This window comes from Scyliorhinus canicula, chromosome 17 (genome assembly GCF_902713615.1).
Source record: "Scyliorhinus canicula chromosome 17, sScyCan1.1, whole genome shotgun sequence".
NCBI classification, from domain to species: Eukaryota; Metazoa; Chordata; class Chondrichthyes; order Carcharhiniformes; family Scyliorhinidae; genus Scyliorhinus; species Scyliorhinus canicula.
In genome coordinates, this window is record NC_052162.1 from 27,708,107 (window position 1) to 27,735,910 (window position 27,804).

General features: G+C 47.4%; 1 protein-coding gene across 1 annotated transcript in view; it reads left to right on the forward strand.

The window, feature by feature from the left end:
* Positions 1-27,804, forward strand: part of LOC119951909 (transmembrane protein 164-like) — a 181,920-nt gene that overhangs the window by 90,821 nt on the left and 63,295 nt on the right. The window contains exons 3-4 of the mRNA XM_038775301.1: positions 548-614; positions 25,350-25,428. Coding sequence (XP_038631229.1) covers positions 548-614; positions 25,350-25,428 — 146 coding nt within the window. The remainder of the gene's footprint in view (positions 1-547; positions 615-25,349; positions 25,429-27,804) is intronic.

Sequence of the window (27,804 nt, forward strand, 5' to 3'; positions counted from 1 at the left end):
TGGGTTGCAATTGCCCATGTTTGATCGGTCAAACATTTTGCCCAAAAGACCGCATGGCCAAGTCTAGTTCTCTACCCACCCCTTCTTTCCACCCTCTCCACCCACACCCCTTTGTATATTGACATGAGTAAGTGGCAGAATTATTTTTTTAAAAAGCAACTTCTCCCGCCCCAAACCGAAATAACAAGTCCTTTCAATGCGTGTGTCAATTTTAGTGCAGCTTTGTCCAAATCAGAGTAACACCCGAAGTCCCAGCATTCTGTTCGCTCACGAACTCTGACCTTTTTTTAATAAGCAAGAGAATTCTAACAGGAAGGAGGTGGGTTGGGGGCATCGAGCCAAGACTAATACTTGTTGAAATACAACCACTGTACTGAAGGCAATTAAAATATCGTAGTGTTAAGCTTTGACATAGCAAACCTGGTATGTGGCAGTACCAAAACTATTCTCACTGTTCTGATTTATCTGAATAATTACTGTAACCAGGTTTTGTTACTTGGCAAAACAAAAGAATAACTTGTTATTTTCTGTTGCACTGTCTTGGCAGGCTCCAGATGCACATGTTGAATGGAGCGTTACTGGCGCTGCTATTTCCTGTAGTTAATACCAGGCTGGTGAGTATTCCGTTCTCTATCTGTCACTTTCCCAACACCAATGAACCATTTGGTCCTAAACCTCTTCACGACTGTAAATATACTTTGGAAAAATTAGTTTTGTTGTGCCTTAACATTTCTGCTTTTTATGTTAGGAATGTCCTTTCCTTAAAGTATAATTTCAAACCGTCACAGTGTGGTGAATGTAATATGATAATTCACACTATGTCTTTGTAAGCGCAGTAGCGTTATCCGACACTAGGGGGAGTAGCTCTGGGAATGCTCAGGAGATTGTACAGGGCTCCATCCTTGGCTCCGCCCACGACTCCTCCCCCTAGTGCTGCTGTATAAATACCCTGTCCAGAGTCAGCCTGCAGTTCACTAATAGTTCATCAACGGGTAACAGGCTGGCTCTGAAGTAAGTCGATTAAAGCCTAGATTCTTATCGGAAATACGTGTCTGGTGAATTGATGGTTCCATCACACAGCATTTTAAAAAAAAAAAATTATTTTCACATTCTCCCATTGTACAAATTGTCAGCATATTTAAATCCTTGATCTGCCCATTCTTTTGGTCTTTTTAACCAATAAAGAAGCTCTCTGTTATTGGTGTGGAGGTGCCAAGTGCCTAGTCATTCCGTACAGCAGTAAATTAGCAGTTAAAACAAGCAGAATCGTACATTTCCCCCCACGGTGCTTACATTTCATATAATGCCTCATCATTTTGAAATGTCTCAATTACTTCAAACTAAGATAACTGTAGTATGTGCAGTGATTGACTCTTGATTTACCTACATTATCATCTCCGCCAGCGACATCCCATTGATGCCGATAAAGGTGCGGTGGGGGGGGGGGGGGTGGAGGCAAGGAGCAGGTGGAGTGTGGGGGGGAGGGGAGAAGGAGTGTGGGGGGAGGGGAGGAGGAGTGTGGGGGGAGGGGAGGAGGAGTGTGGGGGGGAGGGGAGGAGGAGTGTGGGGGGGAGGGGAGGAGGAGTGTGGGGGGGAGGGGAGGAGGAGTGTGGGGGGGAGGGGAGGAGGAGTGTGGGGGGGGGAGGGGAGGAGGAGTGTGGGGGGGAGGGGAGGAGGAGTGTGGGGGGGGGGGGGAGGAGGAGTGTGGGGGGGGAGGGGAGGAGGAGTGTGGGGGGGGAGGGGAGGAGGAGTGTGGGGGGGGAGGGGAGGAGGAGTGTGGGGGGGAGGGGAGGAGGAGTGTGGGGGGGGAGGGGAGGAGGAGTGTGGGGGGGAGGGGAGGAGGAGTGTGGGGGGGAGGGGAGGAGGAGGGTGGGGGGGAGGGGAGGAGGAGTGTGGGGGGGGGGGGAGGAGGAGTGTGGGGGGGAGGGGAGGAGAGGAGGAGTGTGGGGGGGAGGGGAGGAGGAGTGTGGGGGGAGGGGAGGAGGAGTGTGGGGGGGGAGGGGAGGAGGAGTGTGGGGGGGGAGGGGAGGAGTGTGGGGGGGAGGGGAGGAGGAGTGTGGGCGGAGTGTCGGGGGGGAGGGAAGGCGGGATGCGGGGAGGTGAGGAGGAGTGGTGGAAGGGGGGCGGCGGGCAGAGATTGGGGGAGGGGGCGGAGAGCAGAGGTGGGTTAGGGTTAGGAGTCGATGGGAGAAGGTTGAGTGTGGGAGGGGGAGGTGGGCGAAGGTGGAGGGTGGGAGGGGGAGGTGGGCGAAGGTGCAGCGCAGGGTGGGGGCAGAGGTGCAAAATTGTGGCCAATATTTGTTGTGATTTTGATTGAAGACGGAATATTTGACATGGCACCGGGGAATTTCCTGCTGTTTTCCCAAACCTACCATATTTTAGTGTTGATTAGAAGAGGCAGGCCGGGCCTTATTTATTACCTTGTCTGAGAGAAGGCAAACCTAGCAGTGTACTCCTGTGGCGGCTTACATCTTTGGTACGGGCTTTATCCTGCTACTCAGTGCATTCAAAAGAACAAAGCCTACAAAACGTTTAAACCTTACAATTAAGTGTGTCGTAGCTGGATGGACCTTATTTAAATATATATGTTTCAGCAGGGTCTGTTTGTGCTTCGGTAAGTTGATGTTGATACAACCCTGTTAGCACTAAACTCAGCAATTTAAAACTAACACCAATAAGGCTCTTGTCCCTTTGAACTGTAAGTGTTCCCAAGTCTGATCATTTTGGACAGATTAGAGTCTGGTTTAAAATATTTAAGCACAGGGATGGCTCAGTAAAGTCTCCAGTTGTATTTCAGATTGCTGCCATTGTTTCTTCATTCAGTGGAAATGATTTCATCTTCTTCACAATGAAAGCTTGTGGCACTTGGCAGTTGCTGGAATGAGCACAGGGTGGCTTTTCATCATTGCTTAGAAGGGTTGCTGTTGTCGAAATGCTGCAGATGTTTATTAATGTTCAAGAGCTGAAACCATCCCACATAGAGTGCTGTCAGCCTGTGTTTGTTTGCAGCCTATACTCAGAATTAACCTACATGGATCTTATTGCTAAAGATTGTAAAATAATATATTTGGTGCAAGAGAAATATGGGACTCCAGATTTTTGTTTACGTCTGTCTGCAGACATAGTTGGTCATCATTATAGAACAAAAGCCATGGCCGGGATTTACTGGCCCCCGACACAGGCGGGCGGGAACATTTGGCCATTCAACAGCTCTGTAAACCTTCCTGTCCTGTGTGTGACGATATGCCTGCTAGTGTATGCGCTGGAATATCCCACCGGTATGTTTTCTCATTGGTAAATTGTGTTTTTTTTTTAACGCTGTCGATGATGAGTGTCAAGTGTCCATTGGCTGCATTAGGCAGCAGCTATTGTTTTCATGAAATTGGTGTCAATTCTCAATTTAGAAAGACAACCCGCTGATAAAATCCACTCGGGAATCGTTTATTAATGGCATACGTCCTGGCGTTCGTCCTGGCTTTCTCCGCGAATATGAGGTGGTACATTGTGACAGTGAACTCCGGAGTGTGTTGTTTCTATTGCGACTGAAGTGCTGAGTTCGCTCTGTCGGTCACTCTTTTTGGGGCAGTGGGCATGGGAAGATGGGCTGTTTATCCTTGCATACCAGTTGGGCAAATTTGAAGGAAATGAAATGAAAATCGCTTATTGTCACGAGTAGGATGAAGTTACTGTGAAAAGCCCCTAGTCGCCACATTCCGGCGCCTGCCCGGGAGGCTGGTACCGTGCTGCTGGCCTGCTTGGTCTGCTTTAAAAGCCAACGATTTAGCCGAGTGAGCTAAACCAGACCCATACACATCGCCTGTCAGCTGGCTCAGGCTGGCATCAGTTTAGGCAAACGTGAAAGGAAACATTGGTTGGAATTCATCTTTTTATTCATTCATGGAATGTATCTATAATAATCTTTATTGTCACAAGTAGACATACATTAACACTACAATGAAATTACTGTGAAAAGCCCCTAGTCGGCACACTCTGGTGCCTGTTCGGTAGAATTCAGAATGTTCAAATTACCTAACAGCATGTCTTTCGGGACTTGTGGGAGGAAACTGGAGCACCCGGAAGAATGCCACGCAGACTGGGCCGGTATTTATTGTCCATCCCTAATTACCCTTGAGGGGGGAGTTAAGAACCAGCCACATTGCTGTGAGTCTGGAGTCACATCTACATGTGAGTCCAGACTGGGTAAAGATGGCAGATTTCCTTCACTAAAGGACATTAGAGAGCCAGGTGGGTTTTGATGAGAATCGACAAGGGTTTCATGTTCATCATGAGACTTTTAATTCCAGATATTTTGTTGAATTCAAATTTCATCACCTGCAGTGGCAGAATTTGAACCCGGGTCCCCAGCGCATGACTCTGGGTCTCTGGTTTATTAGTCCAGTGACAAGACCACTTCGCAATGCCTCCCCTTTGTCTGGCCGTTTGGATTCTCCGTCCCAGACGACAGCACAACCCATACGCACGTGCTTCCCGGCTGCTTCAATGGGAGATTCATTTGACAAGCGGCAGGCGTAGAGAATCCCGCCACCAGTGAATTTCCCCCTGCCCCCTGAGAAACACGTGCTGGGGGACTGGAGAATCCAGCCCCTTGTGTGTTACAAGTGGACTTGAGGCAACTGCTACTGAATGGCATGCAATGAATGGTTGCCCTATTGGCAGGGCAGCAAGACGTGTCAGAAGTGTTTTGATGCACATGATAAAAATGAGATTAGATCACCAATGCTGTATGTTTTTAAAAGCTAGCAAGCCACAGTGCACCACTTATCTACAACTTGGTAGATTTAAAAGTTAAAATCGCAAGTCATTTCCTTGTTTTTTCATCCTTCTCCTTATCATGCAGCCTCCATCAAAGCGGTTTTGCAATTTAGCTTACTGGTGTAAACTGTACTGTTCAGCAGTTTTGTTATCATCTCTCAATACTGCTGTGAAAAAGTGTCTGTGTTTCTCTGGTCTTTAGAAGGAGCTCCAGTGAGAACACAGTGAAGCAGCAATCATTAAATCTGCCCAGCGGAATCCATTTCCCAATCGCCAATCACCCTGGGAGAAGGATGGGTCATCCAAAAATGGATGTCACCAGAGATCCCCCGTTGGTAATTGTTCTCCAGCGGCTATTAAAACTTGCCAATTGGGGCTTAACTCTGCCCACCAGGTGTGAATCAACACAGGAGTGCTGTAGGAATAAACCTGCTTTTCTGAATTTCCCCATCTTGTAATGAAAATCCCAAAACAGGAAAAGACCAGGTTCATCAGGAAGAATGAGCAAAGCTACTTCAGAATCCTGTTGTATTTTTAATGGCTGTTCGACATCTTAATTTACTGCAGTCTTTTAAAAGTTAAAATAAAACACTGTTGCGTGCGGCCTTCCACCTCTTCACCACAGATCCCCCCCCTGTTTTTTCCCCCCAGCGCCCCACTCAGGTCACCCCTTCCCCATCCATGGTGTCTCCACAGCCAGCCCGGGTGACGGAGACTATTCAAGGACCATCGCTCCCGGACTCCAGGTCGTCAGCGGAACCACCACCATCGGCTGAACCGACGTCACCTACTCCACTGCGGCGGTCTGCCAGAATGTCACGGGCCACGAAAAGACTGATCGAAACATTGGCTGTTCGACACCTTAATTTACTGCAGTCTTTTAAAAGTTAAAATAAAACACTGTTTGGTGCTGCCTTCTTGAACTGCTTCAAGTCTCTGAGGCGTTGGTACACCCACAGTGCTGTTAGGGAGGGAGTTCCAAAATTTTGGCCCAGCGACAGTGAGGGAGCGGCGATATATTCCCAGGTCAGCGTGATGAGTGACTTAGAGGGGAGCCTCCATGTGGAGGTGTTTCCAGGTATCTGCTGCCCTTGTTCTTCTAGATGGCAGCGGCCGTGGAAGGTGAATAAACTTGACTGGAGAGAGATGAAGAGAACAACCAAAGAAACATTTAACATGAAATGCTTGCCTAGTATTCTTAACATTCATTTGTATAACCAATGCTGAATTATGACAAAGTAAGGCCAGTTCCTGAATACATGTCCAAATGGTGACTGTACCACTCAGTAAGAACCAAGAGGTTTCAGAGCTGTTGTCGATCCTATCTCGAGGACTGGGAAATATGGTTGATGCACATCATGGAAATAAACCACAGACTATACCTGTGTTTATCCGCACGTGTAGAGAGTGAGGCAAGAGGACAGAAAATCTGTAGCCATTCTGGTGACCTCCCCCATAACTTCAGGAATCAGCTGGAAGATTTGCTGGATCTAGATTTCGATCACCACCATAATTGCTGGCTTGGCTTTTTTTAAGGGAAGAATAGCCTCAAGCCCATTATAAGCCAGTGACATGATGGTGCACTGTATACTTGGTGCAATATAACTAAATAAAATAGACAGAATAGCTCCTTCACATGACATTACGCTAAACAACCCAATGGCTCTGGATTGAGGAGCCAATTTTCTTTTCCGTATTCTAACAGCGTCTGTTTGGAGCCATTCGCCCTGCTCGCTTCCAGCAGCCATTTACCCTGTCCACTTCCAACATCCATACACCCTGTCCACTTCCAACATCCATACACCCTGTCCACTTCCAACATCCATACACCCTGTCCACCTCCAACATCCATACACCCTGTCCACTTCCAACATCCATACACCCTGTCCACTTCCAGCATCCATACACCCTGTCCACTTCCAGCATCCATACACCCTGTCCACTTCCAACAGCCATACACCCTGTCCACTTCCAACAGCCATACACCCTGTCCACTTCCAACATCCATACACCCTGTCCACTTCCAACATCCATACACCCTGTCCACTTCCAACATCCATACACCCTGTCCACTTCCAACATCCATACACCCTGTCCAACTCCAACATCCATACACCCTGTCCGCCTCCAACATCCATACACCCTGTCCACCTCCAACATCCATACACCCTGTCCACTTCCAACATCCATACACCCTGTCCACCTCCAACAGCCATACACCCTGTCCACCTCCAACATCCATACACCCTGTCCACTTCCTACATCCATACACCCTGTCCACCTCCAACATCCATACACCCTGTCCACTGCCAACAGCCATACACCCTGTCCACCTCCAACATCCATACACCCTGTCCACTTCCAACAGCCATACACCCTGTCCAACTCCAACATCCATACACCCTGTCCACCTCCAACATCCATACACCCTGTCCACTTCCAACAGCCATACACCCTGTCCACTGCCAACATCCATACACCCTGTCCAACTCCAACATCCATACACCCTGTCCACCTCCAACATCCATACACCCTGTCCACTTCCAACAGCCATACACCCTGTCCACTTCCAACAGCCATACACCCTGTCCACTTCCAACAGCCATACACCCTGTCCACCTCCAACAGCCATACACCCTGTCCACCTCCAACAGCCATACACCCTGTCCACCTCCAACATCCATACACCCTGTCCACTTCCAACAGCCATACACCCTGTCCAACTCCAACATCCATACACCCTGTCCACCTCCAACATCCATACACCCTGTCCACTTCCAACAGCCATACACCCTGTCCACTGCCAACATCCATACACCCTGTCCAACTCCAACATCCATACACCCTGTCCACCTCCAACATCCATACACCCTGTCCACTTCCAACAGCCATACACCCTGTCCACCTCCAACATCCATACACCCTGTCCACTTCCAACATCCATACACCCTGTCCACCTTCCAACATCCATACACCCTGTCCACTTCCAACATCCATACACCCTGTCCACTTCCAACATCCATACACCCTGTCCAACTCCAACATCCATACACCCTGTCCGCCTCCAACATCCATACACCCTGTCCACCTCCAACATCCATACACCCTGTCCACTTCCAACATCCATACACCCTGTCCACCTCCAACAGCCATACACCCTGTCCACCTCCAACATCCATACACCCTGTCCACTTCCTACATCCATACACCCTGTCCACCTCCAACATCCATACACCCTGTCCACTGCCAACAGCCATACACCCTGTCCACCTCCAACATCCATACACCCTGTCCACTTCCAACAGCCATACACCCTGTCCACCTCCAACATCCATACACCCTGTCCACCTCCAACATCCATACACCCTGTCCACTTCCAACAGCCATACACCCTGTCCACTGCCAACATCCATACACCCTGTCCAACTCCAACATCCATACACCCTGTCCACCTCCAACATCCATACACCCTGTCCACTTCCAACAGCCATACACCCTGTCCACTTCCAACAGCCATACACCCTGTCCACTTCCAACAGCCATACACCCTGTCCACCTCCAACAGCCATACACCCTGTCCACCTCCAACAGCCATACACCCTGTCCACCTCCAACATCCATACACCCTGTCCACTTCCAACAGCCATACACCCTGTCCAACTCCAACATCCATACACCCTGTCCACCTCCAACATCCATACACCCTGTCCACTTCCAACAGCCATACACCCTGTCCACTGCCAACATCCATACACCCTGTCCACCTCCAACATCCATACACCCTGTCCACCTCCAACATCCATACACCCTGTCCACTTCCAACAGCCATACACCCTGTCCACTTCCAACAGCCATACACCCTGTCCACTTCCAACAGCCATACACCCTGTCCACCTCCAACATCCATACACCCTGTCCACCTCCAACAGCCATACACCCTGTCCACCTCCAACATCCATACACCCTGTCCACTTCCAACAGCCATACACCCTGTCCACCTCCAACATCCATACACCCTGTCCACCTCCAACATCCATACACCCTGTCCACCTCCAACATCCATACACCCTGTCCACGTCCAACAGCCATACACCCTGTCCAACTCCAACATCCATACACCCTGTCCACGTCCAACATCCATACACCCTGTCCACCTCCAACATCCATACACCCTGTCCACCTCCAACATCCATACACCCTGTCCACTTCCAACATCCATACACCCTGTCCACCTCCAACATACCATACACCTGTCCACCTCCAACATCCATACACCCTGTCCACTTCCAACAGCCATACACCCTGTCCACTTCCACATCATACACCTGTCCACCCAACATCCATACACCCTGTCCACCTCCAACATACCATAACCCTGTCCACTTCCAACATCCATACACCCTGTCCACCTCCAACATCCATAACCCTGTCCACTCCAACAGCCATACACCCTGTCCACTCCAACATCATACACCCTGTCCACTTCCAACATCCATACACCCTGTCCATTCCAACCCATACACTGTCCACTTCCAAAAGCCATACACCCTGTCCACTTCCAACAGAAATACCCTGTCCATCCAACATCCATACACCCTGTCCACCTCCAAATCCATACACCCTGTCCACCTCCAACATCCATACCCTGTCATTCCAACATCCATACACCCTGTCCACTCCAACATCCATACACCTGTCCACTTCCAACATCCATACACCCTGTCCACCTCCAACATCCATACACCCTGTCCACTTCCAACATCCATACACCCTGTCCACTTCCAACATCCATACACCCTGTCCCCTTCCAACAGCCATACACCCTGTCCACTTCCAACATCCATACACCCTGTCCACTTCCAACAGCCATACACCCTGTCCCACTTCCAACAGCCATACACCCTGTCCACTTCCAACAGCCATACACCCTGTCCACCTTCCAACATCCATACACCCTGTCCACTTCCAACATCCATACACCCTGTCCACCTTCCAACATCCATACACCCTGTCCCCTCCAACATCCATACACCCTGTCCACCTCCAACATCCATACACCCTGTCCACCTCCAACATCCATACACCCTGTCCACCTCCAACATCCATACACCCTGTCCACCTCCAACATCCATACACCCTGTCCACCTTCCAACATCCATACACCCTGTCCACCTCCAACATCCATACACCCTGTCCACTTCCAACAGCCATACACCCTGTCCACTTCCAACATCCATACACCCTGTCCACTTCCAACATCCATACACCCTGTCCACCTCCAACACCATACACCCTGTCCACCTCCAACATCCATACACCCTGTCCACCTCCAACATCCATACCCCCTGTCCACCTCCAACATCCATACACCCTGTCCACCTCCAACATCCATACACCCTGTCCACTTCCAACATCCATACACCCTGTCCACTTCCAACAGCCATACACCCTGTCCACTTCCAACAGCCATGCACCCTGTCCACTTCCAACAGCCATACACCCTGTCCACTTCCAACATCCATACACCCTGTCCACCTCCAACAGCCATACACCCTGTCCACCTCCAACATCCATACACCCTGTCCACCTCCAGCATCCATACACCCTGTCCACCTCCAACATCCATACACCCTGTCCACCTCCAACATCCATACACCCTGTCCACCTCCAACATCCATACACCCTGTCCACTTCCAACAGCCATACACCCTGTCCACCTCCAACATCCATACACCCTGTCCACCTCCAACATCCATACACCCTGTCCACCTCCAACATCCATACACCCTGTCTACCTCCAACATCCATACACCCTGTCCACCTCCAACATCCATACACCCTGTCCACTTCCAACATCCATACACCCTGTCCACTTCCAACAGCCATACACCCTGTCCACTTCCAACATCCATACACCCTGTCCACTACCAACATCCATACACCCTGTCCACTTCCAACATCCATACACCCTGTCCACTTCCAACAGCCATACACCCTGTCCACCTCCAACATCCATACACCCTGTCCACTACCAACAGCCATACACCCTGTCCACCTCCAACATCCATACACCCTGTCCACTACCAACAGCCATACACCCTGTCCACTTCCAACATCCATACACCCTGTCCACTACCAACATCCATACACCCTGTCCACCTCCAACATCCATACACCCTGTCCACTACCAACATCCATACACCCTGTCCACTTCCAACATCCATACACCCTGTCCACCTCCAACATCCATACACCCTGTCCACCTCCAACATCCATACATCCTGTCCACTTCCAACACCCATACATCCTGTCCACTTCCAACATCCATACACCCTGTCCACTTCCAACATCCATACACCCTGTCCACTTCCAACATCCATACACCCTGTCCACCTCCAACATCCATACACCCTGTCCACCTCCAACATCCATACACCCTGTCCACCTCCAACATCCATACACCCTGTCCACTTCCAACATCCATACACCCTGTCCACTTCCAACATCCATACACCCTGTCCACCTCCAACATCCATACACCCTGTCCACTTCCAACATCCATACACCCTGTCCACCTCCAACATCCATACACCCTGTCCACTTCCAACATCCATACACCCTGTCCACCTCCAACATCCATACACCCTGTCCACTTCCAACATCCATACACCCTGTCCACTTCCAACAGCCATACACCCTGTCCACCTCCAACAGCCATACACCCTGTCCACCTCCAACATCCATACACCCTGTCCACCTCCAACATCCATACACCCTGTCCACCTCCAACATCCATACACCCTGTCCACTTCCAACAGCCATACACCCTGTCCACTTCCAACATCCATACACCCTGTCCACCTCCAACATCCATACACCCTGTCCACCTCCAACATCCATACACCCTGTCCACTTCCAACATCCATACACCCTGTCCACCTCCAACATCCATACACCCTGTCCACCTCCAACAGCCATACACCCTGTCCACTTCCAACATCCATACACCCTGTCCACTTCCAACATCCATACACCCTGTCCACTTCCAACATCCATACACCCTGTCCACTTCCAACAGCCATACACCCTGTCCACTTCCAACAGCCATACACCCTGTCCACTTCCAACATCCATACACCCTGTCCACCTCCAACATCCATACACCCTGTCCACCTCCAACATCCATACACCCTGTCCACTTCCAACATCCATACACCCTGTCCACTTCCAACATCCATACACCCTGTCCACTTCCAACATCCATACACCCTGTCCACCTCCAACATCCATACACCCTGTCCACTTCCAACATCCATACACCCTGTCCACTTCCAACATCCATACACCCTGTCCACTTCCAACAGCCATACACCCTGTCCACTTCCAACATCCATACACCCTGTCCACTTCCAACAGCCATACACCCTGTCCACTTCCAACAGCCATACACCCTGTCCACTTCCAACAGCCATACACCCTGTCCACTTCCAACATCCATACACCCTGTCCACTTCCAACATCCATACACCCTGTCCACTTCCAACAGCCATACACCCTGTCCACCTCCAACAGCCATACACCCTGTCCACCTCCAACATCCATACACCCTGTCCACCTCCAACATCCATACACCCTGTCCACCTCCAACATCCATACACCCTGTCCACCTCCAACATCCATACACCCTGTCCACTTCCAACAGCCATACACCCTGTCCACTTCCAACAGCCATACACCCTGTCCACTTCCAACAGCCATGCACCCTGTCCACTTCCAACAGCCATACACCCTGTCCACTTCCAACATCCATACACCCTGTCCACCTCCAACAGCCATACACCCTGTCCACCTCCAACATCCATACACCCTGTCCACCTCCAACATCCATACACCCTGTCCACTTCCAACATCCATACACCCTGTCCACTTCCAACAGCCTTGTCTGGTAACTTATTCCTTCTCTTACCTTCTGGATAGGAAGTTGAACTCCAACTGAATTCACTTCGTGCAAACTTCTAACTTCCTAACATTTTCTAACCAAGAGCTATTTGGCAGGAAGAAATTAGTCAATATTAACTAAATGGCAATATTGCCAAGGGGTCGGTTATATCTTTGTTTGCATCAGTTGGATTACATTTTTTCTAATGGTACCTTTTTTTAACAATGTGAGGGGGTTGCTGTTGCTTGTAGTCAAGAATTTAGTTGCAACCAGAATGTCAGTTATTGTTTTTAAATAATCTTTATGGTCACACGTAGGCTTACATTAATACTGTAATGAAGTTACTGTGAAAAGCCCCTAGTCGCCACATTCCGGCACCTGTTCGGGTACACTGAGGGGGAATTGAGAATGCCCAAATTACCTAACAGCACGTCTTTCGGGACTTGTGGGAGGAAACCGGAGCACCCGGAGGAAACCCACGCAGACACAGGGAGAACGAATTATTTAGCAAGCCAGTAAAGCCAGTTTTTACTCCCCTTTTAGTTAAATGCGGGGCTGAATTCTCGATTGGGAAACTTCAGGATGGAATCGACCGGTGCATTGCGTTCTAGCGAGAATGCGGCATTGTCGGGAGAGGCCACCCAGGGGCTTGCCGGAAGCCTTTACGCCTCGCGGAATCCACCCAGATCTCGTCAGGTGCTGGAATCAGAAACCCGCCCAAAATGGACGTGATTAAACGGCAGACGGCCAAGTAGGATTTAAGCTTACTTGGGCAAGCTTACCCGCTTTCCACCTCCCAGGATCTACTGGCATCCGCAGGGAAGCCGCAGCCGCGTGCTGTTCAGTACTGGTTCACACAAACATGGTCAGGTGGAATGGCACCCGGAGGGTCTCCCAGGCCATTTGTGCCCCCTGGGTGGCCAGGGAGAGTGTAGCGTGGCTCCCTGGCCCTCCCCCTAGAATGCAGGAACCTTGGTGCTTCCAGGGTGGCACTGTGGGGTCAGGGCCCGTGGGGGGGGGGGGGGGGGGGGGGGGGGGGGGGAGGGGGAGAGTGGGGCATGCACATGCACATGAAGGATGGCGGAGGAGGCTATGAAGGAGGGGTGAGGGCAGGTAAGTAAGGGCCTCTGATAGGTTGGAGGGGGATGACGGCTGAGGGTCCTGGAAGGGGGGCCCTGAAAGGTGGGTGTGGAGGGGCCTGAAGAGGGGGGCCCCACAAGGACCCCAGAGCGGGGTGTGCTCACTTGGGGAGATGGTAAATGTTTGTGGGGGGGTGATCTTGCCCAAGGGTGGGTGGTATGGGAGACCCTCGAGCTTACTTGGAGATTGGGCTCGCTTTCAGAATGATGTCCTGATTTCTGAGTTCAGCTCCCCGGTGAATAAAATAATTCTCTGTGTGGGCTAAACCAGCGCAAATCACGATTTCTGCGTTAACCGCTATCTCCCTCCTCATCGCAATTCCAGTTGCTCTGTCAGGAGGCAGAGAATTCAGCCCCCTGACTTGGTTCAGTTGCTTGTACCTTTCGGAGCCATCCACTTGGCGCTGTTATTCATGTTTGTGTCATCATGACCTGTGTGCTGCAATACATCTTGGCTGGAGCAGAAAGATTCTAAATCATTTACTCAGCAGGTTAAACTGACTGATGTCGAATCATACAGGAAAGAACATCCACACGGGCTATTATTATTATTTTTTAATTCTTTTTATATATTTACAATATCCAATTCATTTTTTCCAATTAAGGGGCAATTTAGCGTGGCCAATCCACCTAACCTGCACATCTTTGGGTTGTGGGGGTGAAACCCACGCAGACACGGGGAGAATGTGCAAACTCCTCACAGACAGTGACCCAGGGCCGGGATTCGAACCCGGGTCCTGTGGTGAATGTGATTCACACCGGATTATAATCTGTATATACATGTGTCTATATTGTAAGTGCAGTTGCACTACCTGACCACCAGGGGGAGTAGCTCTGGGAATGCTCGAGAGTTGTACTGGGCTTCTCCCTTAGCTCCGCCCAGGACTCCTCCCCCTGGAGCTGCTGTATAAAGATCAGTGCCACACGGTCAGCCGGCCAGTTCACTGAAAGTTCAACGGCTAACAGGCTGGCTCTGTTGTAAGTATATTAAAACCGCTATTCTAATCCTACAAGCACATGTCCGTAGAATTTTTGGTTCCAACAGGTCCTCGGCGCCGTAGGCAGCAATGCTAACCACTGTGCCACCGTGCCACCCAACACAGGCTATTATTTATTTGTGCTGAGTTCGATTTCTCAGATGGGGTAAAAGGAAGGATCATAATTGGTTTCTGCTCCTGATCACAATCCGGCAGAAAAGCTGACAGAATGGTGGTCTCCTGCACCTACTGAATATGCGTATGTGTGTAGAATTAGGGTGAGGACGTAATCTGGTACAGTTTGATTCCCCCCACACCCCACCCGCAACCCCATAGGTAAACAGCCTGCTGGATGTATTCCATAAGGAAATGTCTGAATGACGAGCACTGAATAAGATACAGGAGGGTGTATAGTATATCTACAACTGTGTCCCTTGTGCCCCTCAGCAGAGATTATAGTACCTTCACAAAGTGAGGGTTTAGAATGGCCATTTGTTTTATCAGCAAATACAATAGCTGGAATCGTAGACACAAGGGAGCAGAAATTCAACCTCATTACTCTCATTTTGAGGAATTAATATTCCCTGCCCAAAGTGCACCCAAAAGACATCCGGCATGGAACCATGTTTAGGTGTTTCTGGTAGCTGCTTACAACAGGCGTTGGAAGCCCTGCACACGTTTAACTGAAGGTGTAATGTCTATTTTTGACCCCTGTAGCAAATTGGGCCAGACGATCAGTGGAGCAGGACTCGGGACAACTCAGTTCAGAGTTCTTCAGCCGCTGTAAATGTCTTTTTTTTTTCAGTGGAAGAGCAGGCTGCATCACAGCCTGGTATGGCAACTGCTCGGTCCAAGATCGCAAGAACCTGCAGAGTGTGGTGAATTCAGCCCAACACATCACACAAGCTTCCTACCCTCACATTGATTCTGTGTACATCTCCCGTTGCTCTTGCTCATGTATTTGCTTTGTTTGGCCCCTTGTTTCGCACTGTAACTAATCACTATTTGTCGATGTACCATTTGTCAATGTTCTCTGTTGATTATTCTTTTTTGCCTCCTGTGTATGTACTGTGTACGTTCCCTTGGACGCAGAAAAATGCTTTTAACTGTACTTCGGTACATGTGGCAATAAATAAAATCAATTAATCAATCAATCATCCAGGTGTTCTTCCCCACTCAGAAAGTTGAGATTAAAATTTCCATTTAGTAAATGTGTTCCATCTAATAGTTCTCCAAAGTACCACATTCGGTGTGATGTCAATTGTATCTTTCTGATATATTTCTGATATATTTCTGATAAAAAACGAGTTAAAGGGATATGGGCAACATGTGGGGGTGGCGGATTTAGACCAGGATGAGATCAGCCATGATCTGATTGAAGGCCGGAGCAGGCCCGAAGGGCTGAATTGCCTACTTCTGCCCCTAATTTCTATGATTTGGCATTGCTAAATGTTTCACAAGGCATGAAAAATATTGGTCGCCATGATGTGGAGATGCCGGCGTTGGACTGGGATGAGCAGAGTAAGAAGTCTTACAACACAAGGCTAAAGTCCCAAACAGATTTGCTTCAGATCACTAGCTTTTGGAGCACTGCTCCTTCCTCAGGTAATGAAGGAGCTGCGCTCCGAAAGCCAGTGATTTGAAACAAACCTGTTGGGCTTTAACCTGGTGTTGTAAGACTGCTTACTATGAAAAATACTAGTTGTTTTCGTATTGTATAAAATTGTTGCCCAGAAAAAGGAAGGAAGTATCTGTAATCGCACTGCAGGAAAACAAACATCAAGAAGGAACTTGACTAATATTTCCTGTACTGGAAGATATTACATTTTAGTTTTACATTTTGATAAAAGCAAATTACTGCGGATGCTGGAATCTGAAACGAAAGGGAAAATGCTGGAAAATCTCAGCGAGTCTGGCAGCACCTGTTGGGAGAGAAAAGAGCTAACGTTTCGAGCCCGATGACTCTTTGTCAAAGCTTCTCTCCCTCCAGATGCTGCCAGACTTGCTGAGATTTTCCAGCATTTTCCCGTTCGTTACATTTTCATAACATTTTTGTCCATGTGTGTCTATAGTCAGTGTACTTGTTTCTCTTGTACTTTTTAAGTGCAGAGTTCTAGTTCACAAATTATTTCAAATATCGCAATGATCTCACAGGTATGGAGTTGCCTAGCTAAGACTACTTTTAGTTTGTTTTCCCCTCTTCCTCTTCTCAAATCTAGTTTTGCTTCTCCTTAAAGCATTAATTCCTTTCTGGCGTGTGGTTCCACTGGCACCAGGTGCCCACCATTACTTTGGTCCAAATGGCTGTTCTTTACGTGCAAGTCCAGACTGTGGCGAGGCTGCATAACCATTGCAGCTGAGCCTGACGTTGCTCTTGCATTATGCCTATGCTTTCACACGGTAGCATTGGTCAGCAACGCGGGTGGAGGAATGTGGCCACTTGTGCGACCCTGTCTCAAAGTTGCTCTGCCCAATTGCAGTTGCCTAGTTACCTGGCTAACTGGGTCGAGACTGGGATTAAATGTGAGATGTTCTGTTTTTTATTCAAAGTGGTTGAACAATCCCAGCTAGCCCAGTTTTTAAATTATGCTATCCTCAGTTTGTGATTATACTTTTTTTTAAAGATTAAACTTTTTCCATAAGAAACCTCTTCTACTTGCTTTCCCGAGGATTATGCTAATGTTGAGCTTTAGTATCATTGGTGTTAAAAGCCCTCTGGTAACTCACAGGAAGACAGAACTGAGGCATTCTGATATTTGAGAATGAGGCTGAGTGCCATGAGGCTGGGTGGCACAGTGATTACCATAGAATCATAGAATTTACAGTGCAGAAGGAGGCCATTCGGCCCATCGAGTCTGCATCGGCTCTTGGAAAGAGCGTTCTTCTTAAGCACATGCCTCCACCCTATCCCTGTAACCCAGTAACCCCACCTCACCTTTTTTGGACACTAGGGGCAATTTATCATGGCCAATCCACCTCATCTGCACATCTTTGGACTGCGGGAGGAAACCGGAGCACCCGGAGGAAACCCACGCAGACACGGGGAAAACGTGCAGGCTACGCACAGACAGTGACCCAAGCCGGGAATCAAACCTGGGACCCTGGAGCTGTGAAGCAACTGTGCTAACCACTATTCTACTGTGCTACCATTGTTCCTTCACAGCGCCAGGGTGCCAGGTTCGATTCCCGGCTTGGGTCACTGTCTGTGTGCGGAGTCTGCACGTTCTCCCTGTATCTGCGTGGGTTTCCTCCGGGTGCTCCGGCTTCCCCCCTCGAGTCCCAAAAGACAGGCAGTTAGATAACTTGAACATTCTAAATTCTCCCTCCGTGTACCCGAACATGTGCTGGAATGTGGCGACTAGGGTTTTTTTCCCACAGTAACTTCATTGCAGTATTAATGTAAACCTATTTTAGAATTTAGTAATGTAAACCTACTTTAGAATTTAGTAATGTAAACCTACTTTAGAATTTAGAGCTAGACCCTGACAACCACTGGAATCTGTAACATCAAGATAATCGGCCTTCACATGGTACTACATCTGCCAACTTGTCCATTCATTTAACCGTTTTATATTTCTTTGCAGCTCCTCTTTTTCCTCCCCACAGCTTACCTTTCGACCTAGCAGGCTTAGAAAGCATTACATTGTTACTCAATTAATACAGATTGGAAATAGCTGACGCTTCACCATTGATCCTTGGCACTTCACTATTCACTCCCTGCTAACTTAAAAATGCTCCGCTTATGCCCACTCTCTACTTAGTGCATGTTAACCAATCCTCTATCCATGCCCCCAGGTCACTGAGTCTATAGCTTACCAATTAACGTTTTAATGGGACAACTTATCGAATTGTTGTATAGTAAAACCTCAGATACTTTCGACCAGTTCACGTACTCAAAAATTTACCTAGGTGTCATTGTTAACGAGGAGAACGAACCACAAACACAAGTTCAAAGTCAACAATATTTATTTAACACAAATTACTCACAAAGAGGTATCCAGGATCAGTTTACACTACCCACAATGATGGTCTGATGGGGCTATGGATTCGATCACTGTGTTCCTCTGGTCTGTCTTCACGAAGGTGGTTCTCGCTGGCAGTTCCTCCCTTTCCTTTTTCCTCTTTCTTTCCTCTTTCCTATTTCCTCTTTTAGATTTGTCAAGCACGCAGATGCAGCACACGGTGAAGAAGAAGGCAAATATTATGTAGTCCTTCATAGCGAGAGGATACGAGGCGAGGAGCAGGGATGTCTTGCTACAATTATACAGGGCCCTGGTGAAGCCACACCTGGAATATTGTGTGCCGTATTGATCACTGAGGAAGGATGTTCTTGCTATAGAGGGGGTGCAGCAAAGGTTTACCAGCCTGATTCCTGGGATGGCGGGACTGATGTAAGAGGAGCGATTGAGTCAAGTTAGAATCATATTTGCTGCAGTTTAAAAGAATGACGGGGGATCTCATAGTAACCTATCAAATTTAAACAAGCCTAGGCGGGGTAATTGCAGAAAGGATGTTCCCAGAACCAGGAGTCACAATCCAAAGATATGGGGTTAAGCATTTACGACTGAAATTAGGAGAATTTTCTTCACCCAGAGAATGGTGAACCTGTGGAATTCACTACCGCATGAAATAGTTGAAGCCAAAACATTGTGGGCTAGATTCTCCATCACCCATCGCTGGCAACGGAGTTCCCGAGGTGGCGGAGAATTGGGCGCTGATCCATTTTTCAATGCTCCGGTCCCCTGCTGGTGGTGGCATCAAGGTTCTTGCGCCACTCCTGCAGGAGAATGCACATGGGTCAAAGCAACCAATTTGCATCCTAGTAAACGGCTGGACACTGATTCTTCATGCCTCTATGATTCCCCAGTCCTATGGGCTGGGTTTCATGCGGGCGAGGATTGGCGCAAGTATTTGTCAGTATAGCCCTGACATGGTACACTTCGCGGTGGGCTAAGGGGTTAAATATTCAAAGCTGGTGCCCCCGAAGTCCATCGGAGGGCCCCTCTCCGCACAATGCAAATCCTGCTCACTCCACCCTCCCCACCTGACGTCCCCATCAAAATGTTCGTCGGGGGGAGGAGAGAGAGAGGAGTGGGATGAGGGGTGAAAAGGAGGGGGGAACGTGACAGACTATAAAGCATGAGATGTGGAGAATGTTCTCCGATTTTATTTATGTTTTTGTACTTTTGAATATGTTTGGAATAAAACACATTTAAAAAAATGGGGCTAAAGGGGTCAATGTATGTGGGGAAAGCGGGACCAGGTTACTTAGTTGGGTGATCAGCCATGAAATTGAATGGGGGAGCAGGCTCAACGGGCCGAATGGCCTAATCCTGCTCCTGTTTTCTCTGTTTTTATAATTTCTCCTGCTTCTACTTCTAAGGGTCCAATGTTTATTTTTGCTACTTCCTTTTTATGAAAGATCTGTTTTGATATTTCTGGCTAGTTTCCTTTCATTCTACTTTTATTCCTTTTTATCAACTTTTTGTGGCCCCTGGCTGCTTTTGAAAACATCCTCAGACTTGCTCCTGTTTTTAATCTAATAATATCCTTAGTTTCTTGAGATAACAACAGATTGGTCTTTCTTGCTGAACTTTTGTTTTTCAATGGAATGTATTTTTGTTCGACATTTTGAATTGTTTATTTATATTTCCCACTGTTCATTTGCCATCATACCTTTTAGTCTATTGACGCAAGTAACCTTAGCTCGTTCTCCTCTCATGATTGCTTTGTTTAAGTTTAAGATTCTTGTTTGTGATTGGACTATGTCACTTTCTAACTTGACATGGAATTGAATGGTATTTTGATCACTATTTCCCAGCGGCTAGTTTACAATGACATAACTAAGGCAGCACCATAGCACAGTTGCTTCACAGCTCCAGGGTCCCAGGTTCGATTCCCGACTTGGGTCACTGTCTGTGTGGAGTCTGCACGTTCTCCCCTTGTGTGCGTGGGTTTCCTCCGGGTGCTCCGGTTTCCTCCCACAGTCCAAAGATGTGCAGGTTAAGTGGATTGGCCTTGCTAAATTGCTTTTGATGTCCAAAAAAGGTTAGGTGGGGTTGCTGGGTTATGGGGATAGGGAGGAGGCGTGGGCTTGGGTAGGGTGCTCTTTCCAAGGGCCAGTGCAGTCTCGATGGGCCAAATGGCTGCCTCCTGCACTGTAAATTCTATGATTCTATGATTAACTGCTTCCTTACACAATACTAGATCTAAGGTAGCTTTATCCCTAGCCAGTTCCACAACATATTGCACGATGGAATTGTCACAAGAACTCTCCACAAACACAACTTCTAGACCACTCTTCATTGCCCCAGTCTATATGATAATGAAAGTCTCCCTTTGTTACAAGCTTCAATAATTTCCTGTTTAGTGCTCTGCCCAATAGGTGAACTGCTGTTAGGGGATTATAAACTACTTCCACCATAGATACATAGAAGATAGGTGCAGGAGGAGGCCTTTTGACCCTTCAAGCCTGCTCCGCCATTTATCACGATCATGGCTGATCATCCAACTCAATAGTCTAATCCTGCTTTGATCTGATTCTCTCCAAGTGCTATATCCAGCTGCCTCTTGAATATATTCAACGTTTTAGCATCAACTACTTCCTGTGGTAATGAATTCCACAGGCTCACCACTCTTTGGGTGAAGAAGTGTCTCCTCATCTCTGTCCGAAATGGTTTGCCCTGAATCCTCAGACTGTGAAGCAGGACACCTACCATTGGGAACATTCTTCCTGCATCTACCCTGTCTAGTCCTGTTAGAATTTTATAAGTCTCTATAAGATCCCCACTCATTCTTCTGAACGCCGGTGAGAACAATCTTAACCGAGTCAATCTCTCCTCATATGACAATCCCGTCATCCCCCACCAGTGTTGTATGACTCTTACTGTTTATAATTTCCACCCAAACTGATTCAACTTCATAATTTCCTGAGGCAGATCCTTTCTCACTAATGTCCTGATGTCATCCTATATTATTCCCGTACTGGCTTCCCCGAACAGGCGCCGGAATGTGGCGCCTAGGGGCTTTTCACAGTAGCTTCATTGAAGCCCACTTCTGACAAAAAGTTATTACTATTATCATCATTATCAGGGCAACATCTCCTCCTTTGCTGTTCTGTCTGTCCTTCCAAAATATTGTATACCCTGTGGGGTAGTCGGCATTAGAGGTATTACGGTACCTAGGTTGATGCTGTAAGATCATTGTCGTGGGAGGTACCTGAGACAGTAAGATCATTGGTGAAGCCTGCCTGCTGGTTCCGCCCAGTAAGGCGGAGTATAAGAGTCTGTGTCTTCCTAGCAGCTGCATTCTGTACCTGCGCAGCTGGGGGAAACATCTAGTCCAATAAAGCCTTCAATTGTACTCCAACCTCACTTCGAGAGTTATTGATCGTGCATCATCCTGCAATACTTATTTCCCAACTTTGAATAACTTGTAACCATGCCTTTGTAATGAGAACTAAATTTAAACCATTTACCTTCATTTGGTCCACCAGTTCCTTAATCTTATTGTAGATGTGCATTCAGATAAAGAACATTTAATTTAATTTTTTTACTTCAATGACCTTGCTCACTAATATACATGGGCCGATTCTCTGGGGCAGCTAGCCCAAGGCAGAATTCTCCATGGCCTCTTGAATCGGGCGTAAGTGCCAAAATGGGATTCTCGCCCGGCGTCAAGCCCACTGAAAGACTCCCGGCCCTCTGCACTTGGCAGATTAGGTTGTCAGCTTGTTGCAAACTAAAACCGCTTGGAAACAGCACCATCTACAGGAATTTTCTCTCTCCCGCCTGCCCGACGTAATTAACTTCTCATTTACTCATTTAAAAAAATAATAATTTAAGTACTCAATCATTTTTTTTCCAATTAAGGGGCAATTTAGCATGGCCAATCCATCTAACCCGCACATCTTTAGGTTTTGGGGGTGAAACCCATGCAGACACGGGGTGAATGTGCAAATTCCACACAGACAATGGCCCAGGGCTGGGATTCGAACCCGGGTCCTCAGCGCCACAGTCCCAGTGTTAGCCACTGCGCCGCGTGCCACCTCTCATTTAAAAAAATGATTGTTTAACTCTCAGGCAGTTTGGTCACTTGATCAGTTACTGGAAGCGAGTTTTTTTTTTTTGGACAAGAAATCCTCTTCGAGAGAAAGTAGTTCTGAACAGACCATCACCAAATATGAAACATAGGTTTTCCCCAGAAAACAAATGGGCCATCACAACTTTTAAAGAATGCTATTTTAATTACATTGGTTAAATCCTGTCCCTGGTTGAGTTTTATTTGTAGTCCAAAATAAGAACTTTGAATTCTGAAAGGTAGACTGCATCTCCAGTGAATGAATCTATTTGGTATTCAGTGCTTTACCCCAGTGCACTTTAGGGAACACTATATTTATACTGTCAACATGCTTCCCATGTGATATTCTTAATTTATCATCACAAATTATTCTGGTCACTCACCCTCAATGATGAGTTTGGATTTCACTCCAGTACTTTGGTGCCGAATGCTGTCGGCAGATGCAATCATACAGCGATGTGCTTTTAATACAATCTCAGTGGACTATTGCACAGGCTGCATACCACAGATATGCTGGACAAAGATCATTGTGATAATACGGTTTGCGCTTCAACGTAGTTCTCCGTTCCACCCTGAATTATACAATTAAAGTCGAGAGCTACAGTAGGGTTGTAGACCGATTAAGGCTGTGCAGTTTGATTTTAGAAAGCCTCTGTGGTTTACTAAACATGAGTAGCCCATTAAGCCTCTCAATGAGATCATGGCTGATTTTGAAAGCTGGTGCCCACATTGTGGCATATATTGAGTTTAAGATGGACTCCATAATGATCACCGCAGTGTACAATCTACCAACTCTCCCTGTCAGCAAGGAGGCGTGCATCGAAGATTAGTCTCCCTCTCCTAATTTTGGATTCGTACATGTCGAAGAAGAATCACAGAATACGTACAGTGTAGAAGGAGGCCATTCATCCCATCGAGTCTAACCTCTGAAAGAGCACCCTAGATTGGGCCCCTAACTTATCCGATCCCTGTAGCCCCATAACCCCACGTTGGACACAGAGGGACAATGTAGCATAGCCAATCAATCCACCTAACATGCACGTTTTTGGATTGTAGGAGGAAACCGGAGCACCCGGAGGAAACTCACGCAGATCCTGGGAAAATGTGTAAACTCCACACAGGCAGTCACCCGAGGTTGGAATTGAACCCAGGTCCCTGGTGCCGTGAGGCAGCAATGCTAACTATTGTGCCACCATGCCATCCTAGGAGGAAGCCATTTGGCCCATTGAGTCTCCACCGACCCTCTGAAAGAGCATGCTACCTCGGCCCACTCCCTCACCCCATCTAACCTATACATCTTTGGACACGAAGGGGCGATTTAGCCAATGCACCTAACCTGCACATCTTTGGACTGTGGGAGGAAACCAGGGCACCTGAAGTAAACCCATGCAGTCACCCAAGGCTGGAATTGAACCCGGGTTCCTGGTGCTGTGAGGCAGCAATGCCATGGTGCCGCCATGTTTATGGCCTGTATTGAAAATTTGACATTTCTCATTTTATTAATGTAAATCTGTTCGGGGCAGAGAAACGTCTATAGCTGTAAGAAGAGGTCTCTATTAAAATTGTTTTAATAAAGATGATTATGTTCATTAAAGTCAATTCCATTGCTGCAAGCAGAGGTAAATCTCATTGCCAACTGGACTTCAACGAGAAAAAGTGGTGTAAATACTCCGGGAAAAGGGATGACTTGAAGGAGAGAGTGAATAATGTCGTCCTTGAATGGAACCAGATTTGTTGCCTTTTTGCCCTGTTCGCTTTGGGCGCAAGAATTAGAATCTAAGCCATAAATTGATAGCGTAGCTACTTTGCTTTCAAATTGTATGGCACAAAAATGTCTTTCTGTAACAGCAATTCCTTGAAGCCTTTAGGGTCAAGAACACGTGAAATTTTGATTGGCGTTGGAGCTTATTTTTTCCGTGTCAAACCATTGGTTGCTAAAATTGTGCTAGCTGCCTGTCTGTCTGCATTTTCTATATTTGTAGAATGTTATAGAGTAAAATTAAGGAATGTGGTTATCTACAGAACCTTTCAGACATCTCTTCTGCTAATTCTATGGGTTCACTGATGGAAACCCTTAAATAACACCCCCTCCCACCCCACAACAATATACATCCTGTCCTCTGCACGAAACCACCTACAATGTGAATGGGTCTGGTCAGCTATTTGGTAGCAATGTGAATGGGTCTACAATGTGAATGGGTCTGGTCAGCTATTTGGTAGCAGTGCAATGATCAAAACTTGATTACTTGCCTTTATTTGGGTGATTTAAAAATGATCAGCCTTACCGAAACCATTTTTAACAAAACTACTTCAGTCAAATATGTGACATGGCGAAAACAAGTGATCTGCAGAGCTCTTGATAACTGATAACGTGTGTAAGTGATTCGGTTAGATAAAGAATGCATGTTTGTTTGACAAGCCTCTTCTATGTTTCTTACCCAGCTCCCCTTTGAGATGGAGGTCTACTATATCCAACACATCACGCTGTATATCGTTCCATTCTACCTGATGCAGAAAGGGGGTAAGCTTCTTGGATTTATAAATGCTCCAAATGACAAAATAATATGGCAGTTAATTAATTCCACATGTTGCTATATTAGCTCCGTCACTGAGTAAATGTACAGATGGTGTGGAAATGCAACACAGACCAGAAAAATAACATGTTTGATAACCTGCTTTGTGCTGAGTTAGTTGACCCCCAAGAAGTGACAGTAGGAATGATGCACTCCACCTCAGTGTTCCCATGCTAGGGAGGGAAAACCATAGGGAATTCTGATCTTGATCGTGATCCGGTTCTTCGGTGTCTGCTCAGAGCTGAGTCCCCTCTGGATGATTTTTTTACAGCTGGTTGATAGTCTAGACTTTAGGGTAAATAATTAAGCTTGAGCAAAGAAGTGGAAATATTAGTATACACACCAAAATTTGGTTCCTTAAGGATAGGAAGGATCCCCCTTTTGTGGCATTAAACAAAAATGGTCTTAGCTGGTAGTATATTGTGTTGCAATCTGGCATTCCACCTGTGGTAAATGGTGGTACATGGATTCAGATACAGACCAGGCTGATTAAATGGAAGTCTATCCTGTCTGTTGGCATCAAATTTGTCATCTACCTCTACAGGATAGTAATTGTGAGAAATGGGAAAGTGTTATACTGATGCATTAGGGGATGGTTTTCTGAGTTTGTACCTGAGGTGTATTTCTGGAGTACAGAGCGGCGGGAGGGGGGCGCGAGGGGGGGGGGAGCATTCATCATATATTTTTTCAAAAACAAATAGAAGACTAGAAAATGGAGTTATTTTCAAATGCCTAAAATGAGATATTGTATACATGTTCTGGAGTATGGAACTGTAACTCCCTGGGAGTAGGTGGAAAACAATCCTTTTCTTGCCCGGTTCCATGTTCCTGGTTATTCTGGGGTTACTAGCCTTCCTCTCCTTTCTCTGACGTCCAGTCTGCTGCACTCTATCACATCACTGACAGTGGGTGGATCACACGGGTTGGCTTGAACAGGCTTTCCCTGAAGAATCACCAGGACTATTGGAGGCATCTTACGCAATCTTGTTGAAATTTGTTTTCAGGGGGTTTTGACTGTAAATTGGCGAGTTGTTGTCCATGTGACGTTATCTGGTAACCATGACAGCTATACTGAGAGTCCTGCCACTTCACAATGTAATAAAACAACTTATTGAATAATGGTATTTTGACTAATGCCACCTTGTATTTGTACAAGGGGACGCAATGGCGTGGTGGTACTGTCACTGGACTAGTATTCCAAAGACCCAGAGTAATACTCTGGGGCCTCAGGTTCAAGTCCCACCAGGCCAGAGGCTGAAATTTGAATTCAGTAACAATCTGAAATTAAAAAACCTAATGATGACCATGAAACCATTGTCAATCGTTGTTAAAAATCCATCTGGTTCATTAATGTCCCGTTTGAGGAAGGAAATCTGCCACCCTGACCTGGTCTGGCCTCCATGTGACTCCAGATCCACAGCAATGTGGCTGACTCTTAAATACCCTCTGAAATAGCCTTGCAAGCCACTCCGTAGAAAAGTCAAACGGGGATGGGTGACAAATGTTGCCAGTGATGCCAACATCCCATGAACAAATTCAGGACACCGTTGGGTGACTAAGTGCTGTAATTCTGAAAATTTTCAAATCAATGCATGATCTCAACAATGGTTTGACTCGACAAAGCTTCTATCTGACTAGACTCCATGCCAAACGGCACCACAATTGGCTTCGATATCTGCAGACATATCGGCAAGCGATCCCTTTACTAGACAAGGCAAGCCATTCGACCCATCACAGTTGTGCCAGCGTTCCGTGTTCATTCTGAGCTATTGAACACCATCAGTTGCGCCCCCCCCCCCCCCCCCCCCCCTCCCCAATGATTGGACATTACATGAAGGTTGTGCTGGTTCAATTAAATTGCAAATGTTCACTATGTAAACTCATATCAGAAGAGCTAGTTGGGGCACCCATACCCCCAACATGAGTAAGCACCTCATGGAGAGAAGGGACAATGCGGCTGGGGGGTTGGGTAGGAGAGTTTGACGGAGGAAGTAGGTTAAAATATTTTTGACATGCATGGCACTGAATATTTTTCCATTGTACTGGGGACTGCCCTGCAGCAACCTGTTTCGGAATCTGACTGACTACTGGTGAGCTGGCGCCATCTCCTGGTGACTCGTAAATACTGACACCAACAGGCTGGATTTTTACTATTGTTTTCAAATTGAAGCTCTTCTTTTGTAGAAGTTGTGTTCGAATAATAATCGCTTATTGTCACAAGTAGGCTTCAATGAAGTTACTGTGAAAAGCCCCTAATCGCCACATTCCGGCGCCTGTTCGGGGAGGCTGGTAGGGGAATTGAACCTGCGCTGCTGGCCTTGTTC